General features: G+C 43.8%; 2 protein-coding genes across 13 annotated transcripts in view; one reads left to right on the top strand and one right to left on the bottom strand.

The window, feature by feature from the left end:
* ube3b (ubiquitin protein ligase E3B) overlaps nucleotides 1-7,162 on the bottom strand; it is a 61,328-nt gene extending 54,166 nt beyond the window's left edge. For 3 of the 5 annotated variants that reach the window (XM_069932718.1, XM_069932721.1, XM_069932724.1), the window contains exons 1-2: nucleotides 7,074-7,162; nucleotides 4,693-4,888 (exon numbers count right to left, since the gene is read on the bottom strand). The gene's annotated coding sequence lies outside the window, so the exon portion shown is untranslated. Of the gene's footprint in view, nucleotides 1-3,754; nucleotides 3,776-4,692; nucleotides 4,889-6,959; nucleotides 7,043-7,073 lie in introns of those variants that run through there. The other 2 variants (XM_069932719.1, XM_069932720.1) reach the window with 2 other exon arrangements.
* An 89-nt stretch (nucleotides 7,163-7,251) lies between these two features.
* Nucleotides 7,252-14,300, top strand: part of acacb (acetyl-CoA carboxylase beta) — a 203,348-nt gene continuing 196,299 nt past the window's right edge. For 5 of the 8 annotated variants that reach the window (XM_069932715.1, XM_069932713.1, XM_069932714.1 and 2 more), the window contains exon 1: nucleotides 7,252-7,743. In XM_069932715.1, the coding sequence (XP_069788816.1) occupies nucleotides 7,733-7,743 (11 nt within the window). In that variant the 5' untranslated portion in view covers nucleotides 7,252-7,732. The remainder of the gene's footprint in view (nucleotides 7,744-14,300) is intronic. The other 3 variants (XM_069932710.1, XM_069932708.1, XM_069932712.1) reach the window with 2 other exon arrangements.

Here is a 14,300-nt window from a genome sequence, read left to right as displayed (position 1 = left end):
CATGACACTGGTGCATCGTGGATAGCGGGTAGATGAAGTGGGTGCAGGGTGGTCGGAAATGTTCTCAGGGACTCTGATGGCACCAGGTCTCAAATGGAGACAGTGTCCTCCACCCATTGGGGTACTCCACATAGGCATATTGGGGGTTGGCAAGGAGGAGATGAACACTTTCGACCAATGGGTCAGACTTTAGCTCTTCATGCGCTTCCAGAGTAGGACCAGCCCTGGGGACATCAGCCAGGACAGCAGCATGGTCGCTGAAGTGGACTTCCTGGGGAAGGAAAACATCCTTTCATGTGGAGTGGCATTGGTGGCTGTACATGGGAGCGATCTGATTGAGTGGAACTCATCAGAGAGGACATCTTGCTAGCAGGAGACTGGAAGTTCTCTTGACCTCAGGGCTAGGAGGATGGCTTTCCAGACTGTAGCGTTCTCTCTTTCCACCTGCCCGTTTCCTCAGGGATTATAGCGGATGGTCCTACTCATGGCATTGCCTCTGGCCAGCAAGTACTGATGCAGCTCATCATTCATAAAAGAGGACCCCCTGCCGCTATGAATATAGTAGGGATACCTGAACAGAGTGATTGCGCAGGGTCTTGATGACTATGGCAATGGTCAAGTCCGGGCAGGGGATGGCGAATGAGAAACCCAAGTACTCATCAATGATGTTGAGGATGTACACGTTGCGGTCAGAAGACAGGAGGGGTCCCTTGAAATCAATGCTCAGGCGTTCAAAGGAGCAGGTAGCCTTCATCAGATGCACTTTATCTGGTTGATAGAAGTGCAGTTTGCACTCCACACAGACCTAGCAATTCCTGGCCATGGTCCTGATTTCCTTAATGGAGTAAGGTAGGATCCAGGCTTTAATAAAGTAGAAGAATCTGGTGATTCCGTGGTGGCAGAGGTCACTGTGAAGAGATGTAATCGGTCTATTTGTGCACTGGCACATGTTCTGCGGGATAGGGCATCTAGAGAATCATTGAGTTTCCCAGGCTAGTACATCATAATTGTAGGTGGAAGTTCAATTCTCCACTTCAATATCTTACATTTTTTTATTATACCTCGCTGCTGATTGTTGAACATGAAAGCAACTGCACGTTGGTCAGTCAGCAAGGTAAATAGTTTGCCGGCGAGGTAGTGTCTCCAGTGCCGTACTGCCTCTACAATGGCCTGGGTCTCCTTCTCAACAGAGGAGTGTCAAATTTCGGGACCCTGGAGGGTGCAGGAAAAAAAAGGCTATGGGTCTGCCCGCCTGGTTAAGGGTGGCAGCCAGGGTGAGGTCAGACACATTGCTCTCCACTGTGTGCATCTTGGCCTTGGCAATATCTGCCTTGATGTGGCTAAAAGCCACACGGGTCTCTGATGTCAGGGGAAGAGGTGGATTTGATGAGGGGGTAAGCCTTGTCCACATAATTGGGGACCCAATGGGCATAAAAGGAGAAGAATCCCAGGCACCTTTTCAGAACCTTGAGGCTGTGGGAAGGGGGGAGTTCCAAAAGAGTGCGCATGCAGTCGGGATCGGGGCCAATGACTCCATTCCCCTTATTGTATGCAAGGTTAAGGAGTTTGGCAGTCTGGGGAAATTTTTTAAAATTGGCATAATGATCCTGCATGTCATGGCAGGAAATGGTGACATTGTCCAGATAAGGGAATGTGGCTTGCAGCTCATACTGGCCTACCATGCGTTCCATATCCCGCTGGAAGACCGAGACGCCGTTGATGACACCAAAGGGAACTCTCGAGGAATGGGAGAAGCAACCATCTGCCTCAAAGGCAGTGTGTTGGTGGTCCTCCAGACGGATAGGGAGCTAGTGGTTTGCTGACTTTAAATCAATAGTGGAAAATATCTGATATTGAGCAATTTGATTTACCACATCAGATTTGTGGGGAAAAGGATACACATCCGACTGTATGCATCTATTAATGGTCTGTCTGTAGTCAATGACCAGTTCATGTTTTGCCCCATTCTTTACTACCATCACATGAGTTCTCCAGAGGCTGGTGCAGGGTTCAATGATCCACTCATTCAGTAGCCGCTGTATCTCCGACCTAATAAAGGCCCCGTTCCCTGAATTGTATTGCCTATTTTTGGTGACAACATGTTTACAGTCAGGGGTGAGGTTAGTGAACAGCAGCAGGGGGCTGATCTTGAGGGTTGTGCGCGGGCAATCCGTGGGTTGCTGGCTACAAACAATGGGAGGAGAGGCCGGGGGTTCCATGGGTGAATTACAGTGGGTTGTTTAAAAACTGCTGGTTACAGACAGTGGGTGGGGGAAAATGGTGCAAATCATACTCCATTGTGACACTCTTAAGGTGGCATCAAAAGTCCAGCCCCAGCAGCATGGCAGCGCAAAGCTGCGACATCACTAGGAGTTTAAAGTCTTTGTAGTCTATGCCCCGCACAGTCAGAGTCACAACGCAGGAGCCGCAGACATCTACCATTTGGGACTTTGAGGCCAAAGAGACTTTGTGGTTTACTGGTCTTACCACGAGGGAGCAACGCTACACCACTTCGGGGTGGATGAAGCTCTCGGTGCTCCCACTGTCAAACAGGCAGTTTGGCACATGACCGTTTCCCCCAATGTCCATCATTGATCTAGCGAGTTGGTGAGGGCTCCCTTGATCTAGCATGATGGAGGCCAGAGTTGAGTCACTGGTTGGCTCCAAAGATACGGTAGAATGTTCATGCATTCAATTCCAAGATACCGGCCCCTCCATGGCCAACACATGGTGCTGCTGGGTTGAGAAGATGGCGGGATCCAAGATGGTAGCCCCCTCGCCACTGCTAGGTTCAGCGGGCGACTCAGATTTACACACCTTTGCATAATGTATTTTCTTCCCACAGCTAGAGCAAACCACGTCTTTCGCCAGCTAGGATTTCCTTAGGCATTTGTGCAGGCCGCAGAAGTAGCACTTCAAGTGGTTGCGGAGTACCACGGACGTGGTCAGGTCACTGGCGAGACGTGGCAGTGCTCTGCAGGTTTGCGGCCCTCCCATTTCCAAGGATAGTGATACCCGCAGTAACCACGAGGCGACCACATTGTCAGCTGAATATGATTCCATGTTTTGGAGGGCCACCTCTAGCGTGTCCTTCTGCAAGTTGAGCTCACCCTGCTCTCTGACAAATGTAGCTGGATTTTATGCCCGCGATATAATAGGCATCTCTGATCAAGTCCTCCATATTCACCATAGCCATGACTCATCCAAGAGGTCGCAGGGCCCAAAGGTATTTGGTACTCATTTCCCTGGGTCGTTGTTTTCTGGTAGCCAGGAGGTGCCTAACGTAGACCTTGTTTACCTTCCTCCAGTACTGACTTTTCAGTATATCCATTGTTGCTGGGTACAACTCTGTGTCCTTGATCACTGAGTATACCAGATTGTGCCAGTTCAGACCCTCACAGTCAAAAAAAAAACCCTCCAATTCCTTTTCCATCACATCCATGGCCCTGGTATTTGTCTCCAGTGAACAGCAAAATAGTATTTCTTTCTTGATGGATTCCCCCTTCACATACTGAACAAAGGCAAGAAGGTGGAAACAAGTAAGCATCTGTGAATATCCAAATCGTGATGAGCACATCAAATAAGATAACAAATTTTATTGCAATTTATGAAGGGTTCATCTTTAGAATAATTACCATACATAAATACACAGTCTGTTGCCTTATGATTAATTTGTTTTCAAAGTATTAGATGTTTCCTTGAACTTTAAAGGTTATTAATTTGCTTGGAATAGACAACTAAACTTGTAACATACCCTACAGCCCCAGAATCCTGTCCAGGGTAAATCTGCGAAGAAAATTTTTGCAAAAATAATCTATATCCAATTTTCGAGGAGAAATATATCACATGTCTTACCTTATAAACAGGACCCTCAAGTCTTGACTGAAGTGAAGATCAAAAAGCAGTAAGAAGATAGAAAAGACACTTCTGAATCAGTCCGAATTTGTCGTGTGGATACCTGATAGGAACTGTGACTGAGTGGTAGGCACCAAGCCGTTTATATCGAGAAGCAGCCAGATTACTTCACTAACCTCAGTAGCAGGTTTCTCACCACCCCACCCAAGGTTACCTGGGAGGACTGAGACATGACATCAGACCCACCCTGACCTCAGAGGGTTGGGAAGTCTCCATGACCCACATGGAAACACACAGTGGCCCACCTGTGGGTCACAGAAGGGCTGATGAAGGGTTTTGGCCTTTTCTCCCACTGAGTTCCTCCAGCCCATTGTGTTTAGCTTCTTAATCCCTCAAGCTCTTCGTCTCCCGAATTTCTTATTCAGGCCACGTTTGATGCCACAGAATCTTGATGGACCATTTCATCAGACATTTCACTGTGTGGCTACCACTAGCACCAATTCTAAAAAGTCTTCTCACAATACATTTTCATCCATCTTTTGAAACATTATGTACTTAATTTTTTATATACATAAAAGCAATTTATCCAAAGTTCCAGCACATTCCATAACATACCAGGTGCTGCACCGATACAAACCATAAACACCAACCCCTCCTGTGACAGTTTTCAATTGCTTTATGCACCCAATATTTCTAAACGTTTTGGATTTTTTTTAGATAAATAGTGAGAAGCAAAACATACTCCATATTCTTACACATCTTGTCATTAATCAAACTGCAGCATTTTCAGAATGACGCAGAAAGAGAATTAAGATATTAAAGGAAAGGTTCACTTACCGGAGCTGTGACGAGCTTTCCAAGACTGGATACAAGTTCTTCAGGCTTTGTGCATGGTTGTGAGGCACTCATTCAGGAACCAACAGTCCTGGACTGAACTGGTAATGCAGACCAAAAGCACATATGCACTACATTACTTCAAATCCATCTTTTCAGAATCAAATTGTTACCTGCTCAATTGGGAACATTCACGCTCCTATGAAAGAACAAAGTAAGGCAGAGATGTTAGATTTTAAGCTATGGGAAAAGGTCAAATATGTAGCATTATTTTTGCTGCCAAGAATATCAGTTGGGTATTAAATTTCAAATAGACAATTGGCAAGAGCTTGAACAACTTGGCCAAAATGAGCCTGAACAACTGTACACGTTTCAACAGAATGCCATTTCACAAATCCACTGCCAGCAATTTTGACTACTATTTTCTTATTGTAATCTTTATATTTTTTTCCTCGAATGTTTACCCAATTCTTACATGAACAAGATGTCTGAAGCATTTTCAACTTCCATTCAGGATAATGAATTCTACATGATCACAACTCTTGTTCCTTTTATTATATCATTCTCAAATATTCATCCTTGGTATTGAGTAACTAATAAATAGAAATGATCTTTTACTCTTGAGAATGCAAATCTTTAATGCTTTATTCGATGTTCCCCAGACCAACATTGAAACAAAACTATATCCTATTACCCCACCAGTTTCTCAATCAACCTCCATAACATCTTGACCATGGCTACAAAATCTCAGCCTGACATAGGATACATTCTTGGAATAAGGAGTGTGTCATATGAGATGGGACTGAGCAAGATTGGTCTACGTACATTGGAATTTACAATAAGTAATGATCTCATTGAGGTATGCAACATTTCATAAAAGATCATCGAAAGACGTTAGGGGATGGGAGGGGGAGAAATAGGGTAGTTTACCCATAGAATCATCAGTGGTTCTCAACCTTTTTCTTTCCACTCACATACCACTTTAAATATCCTCTATGCCATAGGTGCTCTGTGATTGGGATTGCTTGAGGTCGTATGTGGGTGGAAAGAAAAAGTTTGAGTAAAACCACTGTTTTAATTATATCTAATTGACTCATACAGTTTTATAACTCCAAAGGAAATGGGCCAATGACAATTGTAGTTCTCACCCTTTCCTTCCCACTCGCATACCACCTGAAGCCATCTCTTACTAATCACAGAACACTTATGGCATAGGGATTACTAAAGTGGTACATGAGTGGAAAGGAGAAGGTTGAGAACCACTGCCAGAGATTTTAGAACTAAGGCTGTTGGTTAAAGTGCTGGTCATTTGGTTCCATATTGAACTATAATTCTATACAAATTTATGTTTCTTAATCTCAAAGAACAGTCAATGCCAAGCAATTGAACAAATTTATAGCTCAGTTTGAAATAAGAATACTTCTGGACATTAAAACAATTAATTGAAATGCAAATAGATGGGGAAATGGACAAGAGCCATTGGATCAGCTTGATGAAACAGGTTTGAACACTTTTGCTTCTTACATTCTTAACTCTGGGTATCCGATTCACCCTGCGGTCTAAATGTTGTGTAAACAATTAAATATTCAAATTCATCCACTAACTCACTTGTTTTTCTATGTATTGCTATCAGAATTAAAACCCAGAAATCTACATCTTTTATCTATAAAAGCACCCCATCCTGTCCCAATGGCTTGATAAATTTACTATGTAGGGTACTTTATCATAAGTTCATGCACATAATTTACAACAAAAATAATTGAATTAGAAGGTCATTCTTTTCATCTTAGTGAAGGTCCTTGCAGTTTCTCTCTCAGCAATAATGTACCTACTCTATAATGTTGGTTATAACAAAAAGTAAAATCACGTTCCCACTTGATGCAGCCTATTTTATTAAAAAAAAGACTTGAGTATCATTATTCAAAACGCCTAGAAGATGTCTTCATAAATTTCATTGTCTGTATATATTTGCATAACCTTTCGACAGTACAAAAAGGTGACGAATTAATATTCTCTTCTAAAACAAGCGTCCAATTTGGCATACACTGTCACCTTTATAACTTTACCCTTTGAAATGCATACCACAAAACATTTGTTACACGTAAGAAATTTCTATCATAGCGTTCCTTTCATTCTGCTCCACACAGCAATATTTGACATATTATAATCAATTTCATTTCGCAGGTAATAATTACATAAAGGATAAAGGGCAATCTTCAGAAATCAGGTCAGCTTTGACAAACATAAAAACAAGAAATTAGGCCAAAAACCTCTCCTTGTGATCCTGAACTTCATTTCTTTCTGCCACATTCATAATCCAGCACTATTATTACTACTAACGATGATCTAATATTAACCACGGAGATAAATAACCGGCTCTTTACCCAAACTTGTCTCTCCTTTTTATCTTTCTGCCTCCTACAAATCACAATAACACTAGTCCAGCCAAACCAAACACCTCCCCATGCGACTACTTCCGGGTTAGAGAAGCACGGGGTGAAATCGGGCCCCCCCCCCTCGCCCGCAATCTCAATACGCATGCGCACCGGCCGTCTCCTTGGAGGCGACGACGCTCCGCAATCGGAGGGAAGGAGAGCGCGTCCGGCAATTGACGAGAGGGACAGTCAATGACTGTTGTTGAGTGATGGAGCGCAAAGTTAATCCAGCCCATATAGTTCCATTTGGATATTGACGGTCATTCTGAGATGAGGGATCCGAAAAATGAGTAAGAAGACGGGTTCTTTTCGCTTCCCCCCATCACACGACATCTCGTCCAATTGATTATTGCTCAGCAAATTGGCGTCCACGCACCCTTGCTTTACAGCTCTTGAAGTAAACTAAAGAGGGAAGAGCAATGTTAACCTTGAGGTCAATGGTCTTTCATCAGAAGCACGCTTTAAATTGCAGCCAAATAAGGAAGGGGGCGAAGATCATGACCGACGAGGGAAAGAGCAGGATAATTTAAGGGAACAAGTGGTGGTAACGTTTTGACTGGGGACAGGAAGAGTCATGAAATCTGAACGACCAGAAGAGGAGGAAAATAATGCTGAAAAGGTGAGATGCAAAACTGAAAGAGTTGATAATATGTATACGTTGAGCCTTGAGGAATGTAAGCTGTCAAATCAGAAGAACTCTTCCTCAATATCAAATGCAAATTTTGTTGGAGCGGAATGAGAATGAAAACGGCAAGCAACTTACTTTTGGTGTTCAGGGTGCACTGTAGTCTTTGTGGTGCCCATTGGTCCAGTGGATCTAGTGGATATGTCCAGGAGTGAAATAGATCCTCAAATCCCTTTGATCATCACTTAAAAAGTCATTGTGTGTGAGATCTGTAAAGTGAGATTAACCTAAGTGAGCCTTTGTTTTAAACCAGCAAAATTTGTGCTGTATATTTATATTATTTTGTATGAAATGAAGATAGTACCAGCCTCTCCTAATTCACTCAGTTGATTTGGTTCAATAAATCAGTAAATTCTGAGTCCACTAAATGCTTACAAATGCCAACCTTTAATGAAGATTTATCAAATGCACTATTATTCATTTAACTACAGAAGAGATTAGTCACCAACTGATGCATTTCTCTGCACCTTTGTAATTTGGTACATCTTTTTGAAATGTGCTACTTCCTGAAATTTAGAGTAGGATAGACAGGAAAGGTCACAAAACTATTACTTATCAATTTTGCTTATATATATTTGGGCATGTCCACTTCAGTTATGTATGTGGAAAACAATAGCATCTTTCACGCAATATGAGAAATATTTATTTACTTCAATTTTGCTACTTGTCTTTTAATTTTGTCTTTGTACATGACACTAACATTTTAATGCCTTCATCTTTACAACAAACTTGTGAATGGCACCCCTTCAAAAACTCTTGAATATTTTCTTTCAACCTTCCAAACTATGAGGTTTTATTTTATTTACTGCTTTATTTTGTTTTCATAACTTTCTTAACTTTTAGGCCCCTTTAGCAGCACAGACTAAATCTCAATGTCATAAATGAGATTAGCCAAGAGCTTCAGGTCAAGAGTGTTCAGCAAAGCCCTTCAGACACTGATGTTCATTATCAACTTTTTGACCATAATTTTTGTCCCAATTAGTTATGCATTGCTGACCCAATATCTAAAATCAGACAAATTACCATGTTGGTAATACACCCAAAGAGTTCCGTTCTTCATCTTAATTACTTTAGTCTGATGTTTCTCTAATGTTCATGAATTAGTTCAGTTGTTGTTACCAGTTAGATTTGGATTTTTAAAATGTGGGCTAATCTGAAATTAGAGATCAATGACAATAATAAAAAAATGAGACAATCAAAGCATCGCTATTCAAATTTATCATTGACATTTTTCAGTTACGGAAAGCCCTACCAATGAATAACATTGCTCACAAAGTGACAGAAAAAGTAATGTCTTTCATTTTGGCTTCTGCTTTGGAGTTGTCAACAAACATTGGACTTTATTTGTGCACAGGGAAATTCACAACAGGGAACACACTCACACACTCTTACAGGTACAGTATACCAAGAAATCCACCTCCCACAGGCATAGAAGGCCCAGAAATGAGGGTTTAGCTTCTTCAGCATCCACCACCCACAGGCATGGTATACTGTGTAACTAATGAACCACACATGAACCTGATCTTCAGTGTTGCTGCTGCTCAGGATCTGGGGCAGGTCCATTGAGTCAGCTCTCCAGAGCTGCCTGTGGCTTGCAATCTGGAGTTCAGCAATGGCCACAACTAATGAACACATACACAGTATTAATACACAAACAATTTGTGGTGATACAACCACTGGACTGTCTGTGACTGCCTACGCATGTCTGCCCATTGTATCTGCAGGGAGGTAACCTGGAAGACTGGCCCCAATAATCCTTGCCAGTCACAGACCCCTTATAAAGGGTCATGCCTTGGGTAGGAGCAGAGCACATGGAGCCAGAAGGGATATAGAACCTTGTGTGCAAGTTTTAAGCTAATTAAAGCCTGTCGTACAGCCTTTCATTGTTTATGCTTGTTTTGTTCACACTGCAACACACAATTTAATTAGCTTAATTGTAAAGAACCATGGAGAAGTTTCTCAGCATAGAAAAGTTGGATATCGGCCCCCAGCGCCCAGATGCTCCAGCACACTTTGAGATCTGGAAGCATGCGATTGGGGCCATCATCTGCACTCAAGCTGAGGTCATCAACTCAGGACCAAATGAAACTCCTGGTACTGTGCATGAAACTGGGCCCATTTGCGTTCCAGGCTATCTGTGACTGCACTGAGTTCGAACCGGCAATGGCCATCCTGGTAAGTATCTACCAGCCCCCAGTTAATGTACTGCACTCCAGGTATCTGCTTAGCACTAGGCTACAACAATCGGGTGAGACAGTAAGACTTGCTTTGGGGCACTGTGTGAACTGGCATGCCAAGATTGTGGTGACCGTTGGGGAAGTGGAACGACTCATCTGGGATGTGTGTGTATGTGGCCTGCAATCGAGGGTGACCCAACAGAGACTGCTGAAAGAAAGCAATGCTTCCCTCACAAGGGTCATCGATGTGGTCCGCTCCTTGGAAGCTGCAGCATACCACGCAAAAGCCTTCGATGTTTGCCTGACACTCCCGGAAGAACTGCCCCATGAGGAACCCACATTGCTCCCACTGCAGTAAGAAAGGCCATTTTGCCAAAATATGCCTCTCCCAACCCACCGTAAGCACTGCAGCCCTCCGCAACAAGTCAGAAGCACCCCTCAATGCTCCAGGCGCCTCCATGTGCAAGTATTGGATAGTGCCATTGCTCCGTCCATCTCTTCCGCCAGGACTGGTGATCTCACTTCTGTCCCAGTTGTCGAACCACGCTGCTGCCATGTGCTCACCACAAGTGCCACCATCTTGGACCGACCATGGAGATGCACCAAACACGTCACTTCCAACTGGCCGACTTGACAATACAATCAACATGTGCGCATACAACCAGTTGAGGATTGCACTTTCGTTGCACCCCATGCTGGCACATACAATGTACCAGACCTACCAGGCTGTACAAACTGCTACTTGCCACCGTCAGCTTGGAGCAATGACTTAGACCCCAAGTTGATCCTAGTATCCACCATACAGTCAGACAACATCCCCCCATGGACTGGGGTACTCAATGACGGATATCACTGTCAATGGGAAGGTAATAAAATGCCTGTCAATAGCAATAGTACAGAAAGCTTTGTGCACCCGCACGTGGTCTGTACACTGGCGCTCAAAGAACATCCAGCGACTTTTCCACCACCTTTGCGGCCCAGGAACACTCCATCACGGCGCTGGGTGCTGTTTTGTAAATTTGACTGTGGGAGGGGAAACCTACAAAGGGTTCAGGCTCTTGGTCATGTCAGAGCTCTATACCCTGATTATCCTGCGTCTTGATTTCTAGTGTCATCTCCACACTGTCATGTTGGCCATCAGTGGCCCACTCACCATCCACAATGCCAAACAGTGAATGACCCCGCTACAGCTGCAGACTGTCCACCCCATGGGTATCCCTTCAATCAGCTGATGCCAGATGCAAGCCCATTGTGGCCAGGATCAGGCAATGCCGTGCAGCTGACAGGGCCTTAATCAAGGCCAAGGTACAACAGCTTCTGGCAGAAAGGGTAATAGAGCCCAGCACTAACTCCTGGCAAGCCCAGGTCCTGGTCATCAAAGGAGGCAGTAAACTGAGGATGGTCATCGACTATAGTCAGACCATTAAGCAGTACACCCAGCTGGATGCCTACCCACTACCCCTTATTGCTGACATGGTCAATGAGATAGCCCAGTACAAGGTTTTCTCCACCATTGACCTAAAGTCAGCCTATCATCAGTTCCCCATTCAGACCGGGATAAGTCCTATGCCACCTTCGAGGGTGACGGGTGCCTTTACCAGGTCACAAATGGAGTCTCCGTGTTCCAGAGGGAGAGGGACAGTATGGTAGACCGACATAACTTGAGAGTGACCTTCCCATTCCTTGACAATGTTACCATCTACAGCCACGACCAGCAGGACCATGATGGTAACCTGGAGAAGTTCCTCCAGATGGCAGAGGCATTAAATCTCACCTACAATAGGGAGAAGTGCTTGTACAGCACCACCCGCTTTGGGTGCATCATAGAACATGGTGTCATTAGTCCCGACCCCAAATGCATGCACTCCCGGATGGAACTTCCCCTCCCCCACACACTCAAGGCTCCACACAGATGCCTAGAGCTGTTTTTTTACTATTCCAAGTGGGTTCCCCAGTTCTCAGATAAGGTTCACCCTCTGGCCCATTCCAGCACCTTTCACCTCCCTGCCAAGGCACAAGTGACCTTCGCCCGCATCAGACAGGACATCACCAATGCCACGATGCATGCCTTGGACAAAAACACCTTATTCCAGGTGGAGTGCGATGCCTCGCTGCCATTCTCAACCAAGGGGGCAGACCCGTGGCCTTTCTCTCACTAACCCTCCACGGCTCAGAGCTCAGACATTCCTCCATCAAAAGGAGGCCCAGGCGATTGTTGAAGCAGTCCGCCACTGGCAGGTTGGAGGTTCACCCTCCTCACAGACCAGCGTGCGATGGCATTCATGTTCAGGACCACCCACATAGGCAACAAAAACAAAAAGATCTTGCACTGGAGAGTCGAGCTGGCCAAGTTCAGCTATGGCATTCAATATAGGCTGGGGAAGCTCAATGACTCCCCTGATGCTCTATCCTGGACCAGTGCACAGTCCAATCAACTTCAGGCACTGCACGACACCCTTTGCCACCCAGGTGTCACACACCTGTACCATTTTGTGAATTCCCAGAATCTCCCCTTCACTGTCCACGAAGTCTGGTCCATGAAGGAATCCTACCAGATTTGTGCAGAGTGCAAATTGTGCTTCTTCTATCCAGCACAGGCCCACATAATAAAGGCCTTTTGAGCGATTTAGCATCGACTTTAAGGAACCACTGCCTTCCACGAACAAGAATGTCAATTTCATCTCGGTTGTAAATGAATACTCCCGTTTCCCATTTGCCATCCCTTACCCAGATACCTCCACTGCCTCCGTTATAAAGGCACTGGCGCAGATCTTTACCATGTTCAGATACCCAGGGGTCCAGTGACCGGGGGTCCAGCTTCATGAGTAAGGAGTTGCACCAGCACCTGGTGATGCTGGGCATTGCATCTAGTCGCACAATTAGCTAGAACCCCTAGGGCAATGGGCAGGTAGAATGGGAGAACGGGGTAATCTGGAAGGCAGTCCTTCTGGCCCTTAGGTCAAAAAGATAGTCCAGTAAACTATTGGCAGGAGGCCCTCCCAAAGGCACTCCATGTCATTCAGTTACTCTTATGTAAGACAGTACAGTACTGTGTATAATTTTGTCAGATCACTTGATCTCTTTTCTCCTCTGATGCAAACAGAAAAAAAAGTTATCAAAGCTATCAACAAAACTGGTTGATCCACTTTAGTGAAAATTTAATGCTCTCATCAGAAGTAACAATGTTTTAAAATTGTACCATTTCCCTTCACTCTCCTCATCTCCTCTCCCGCAAGTAGTCTTGTGTTCTTGCTTAATTTATTTTTTATTACACATGATTTTAGCATGTTGACTAGACCAGTTGAGTGATTTTTTTTAAAAACTCGAGTTAACCATTTATTTTAGTCTAATTTTTGAAAATAGCATGCAATATTCATATATTTGGAAGGTTCAGGGATATGCAATTTGCCTCTTTATTTTTCAATGGCAACTTAAAATAAATAATGTAGTTAAATACTTTGCCCGTCCTTATTTATGTAACCCCTGAGGTCCTCTCAAATCTCTGTGCTCTTTTCATTCTATCCCTCATTCCACTGTCAGCAACTATGTGGCCTATTATCAAATGGCTTGGTAACAACACTGCTTAGCTTGCACAATAAGATTTATTTTGGATGTTACACAGCAAAGGATTAAAGTATGTGGAACCCAAGAAGAGGAGATGACAAAGAATAGTTGGGGAGGCTGGTGGGCGAGCTTTGTTACATATATACTCTTCACATGATTGTTAAAATTCAATGTGTTTGTAATGCAGAGGATTGAAATTGATACTGGCTGTTCAAATAGGAGAAGCATTAATCAACTGACTGCCACCCTTGCATTGAAAAAGTTAATAGGAATGAGCACAGGAGAGGGTCTGGAAGGTATGGACATAATAGGATTTCTAAAACGATGGATTCCACAAGTTCTGGAGATGGAAGAACTCCAGGAAGAAATAAAATTGAAAGTGCTCACAGAGCTTTGGCACCGAAGCCACAGGCGCAACAAAGACCACATTCCATCCTGGTCAAGTTATTAAGTTATCCGACAAGGGAAAAAAATATTAAGGCCGGTGGCCATAAGAACAAAAGAAATTAAAGGTCCATTAGAACATAATGGGAATAAGATTTTTCTACCCGGATATAAGTTTTGAACTTTTAAAGAAACACAAGTAATTTAACCCAATAAAAGACAGATTATGGAGAAAAGGTTATAATTTTGTCTTGCATCACACAGCAATGTTAAAAATATTTATCCCAGGTGGACAAAACAAATTGTTTGATGACCCAAGAAAAACTCAACTGACAAATATTCAACAAGGAAGAGAGTGATTGACAG

The sequence above is a fragment of the Narcine bancroftii genome, chromosome 4, assembly GCF_036971445.1.
Source record: "Narcine bancroftii isolate sNarBan1 chromosome 4, sNarBan1.hap1, whole genome shotgun sequence".
Lineage (NCBI taxonomy): Eukaryota > Metazoa > Chordata > Chondrichthyes > Torpediniformes > Narcinidae > Narcine > Narcine bancroftii.
Note: the sequence above shows the minus strand (reverse complement) of the source record. Positions and strands in the feature narration are given on the sequence as shown.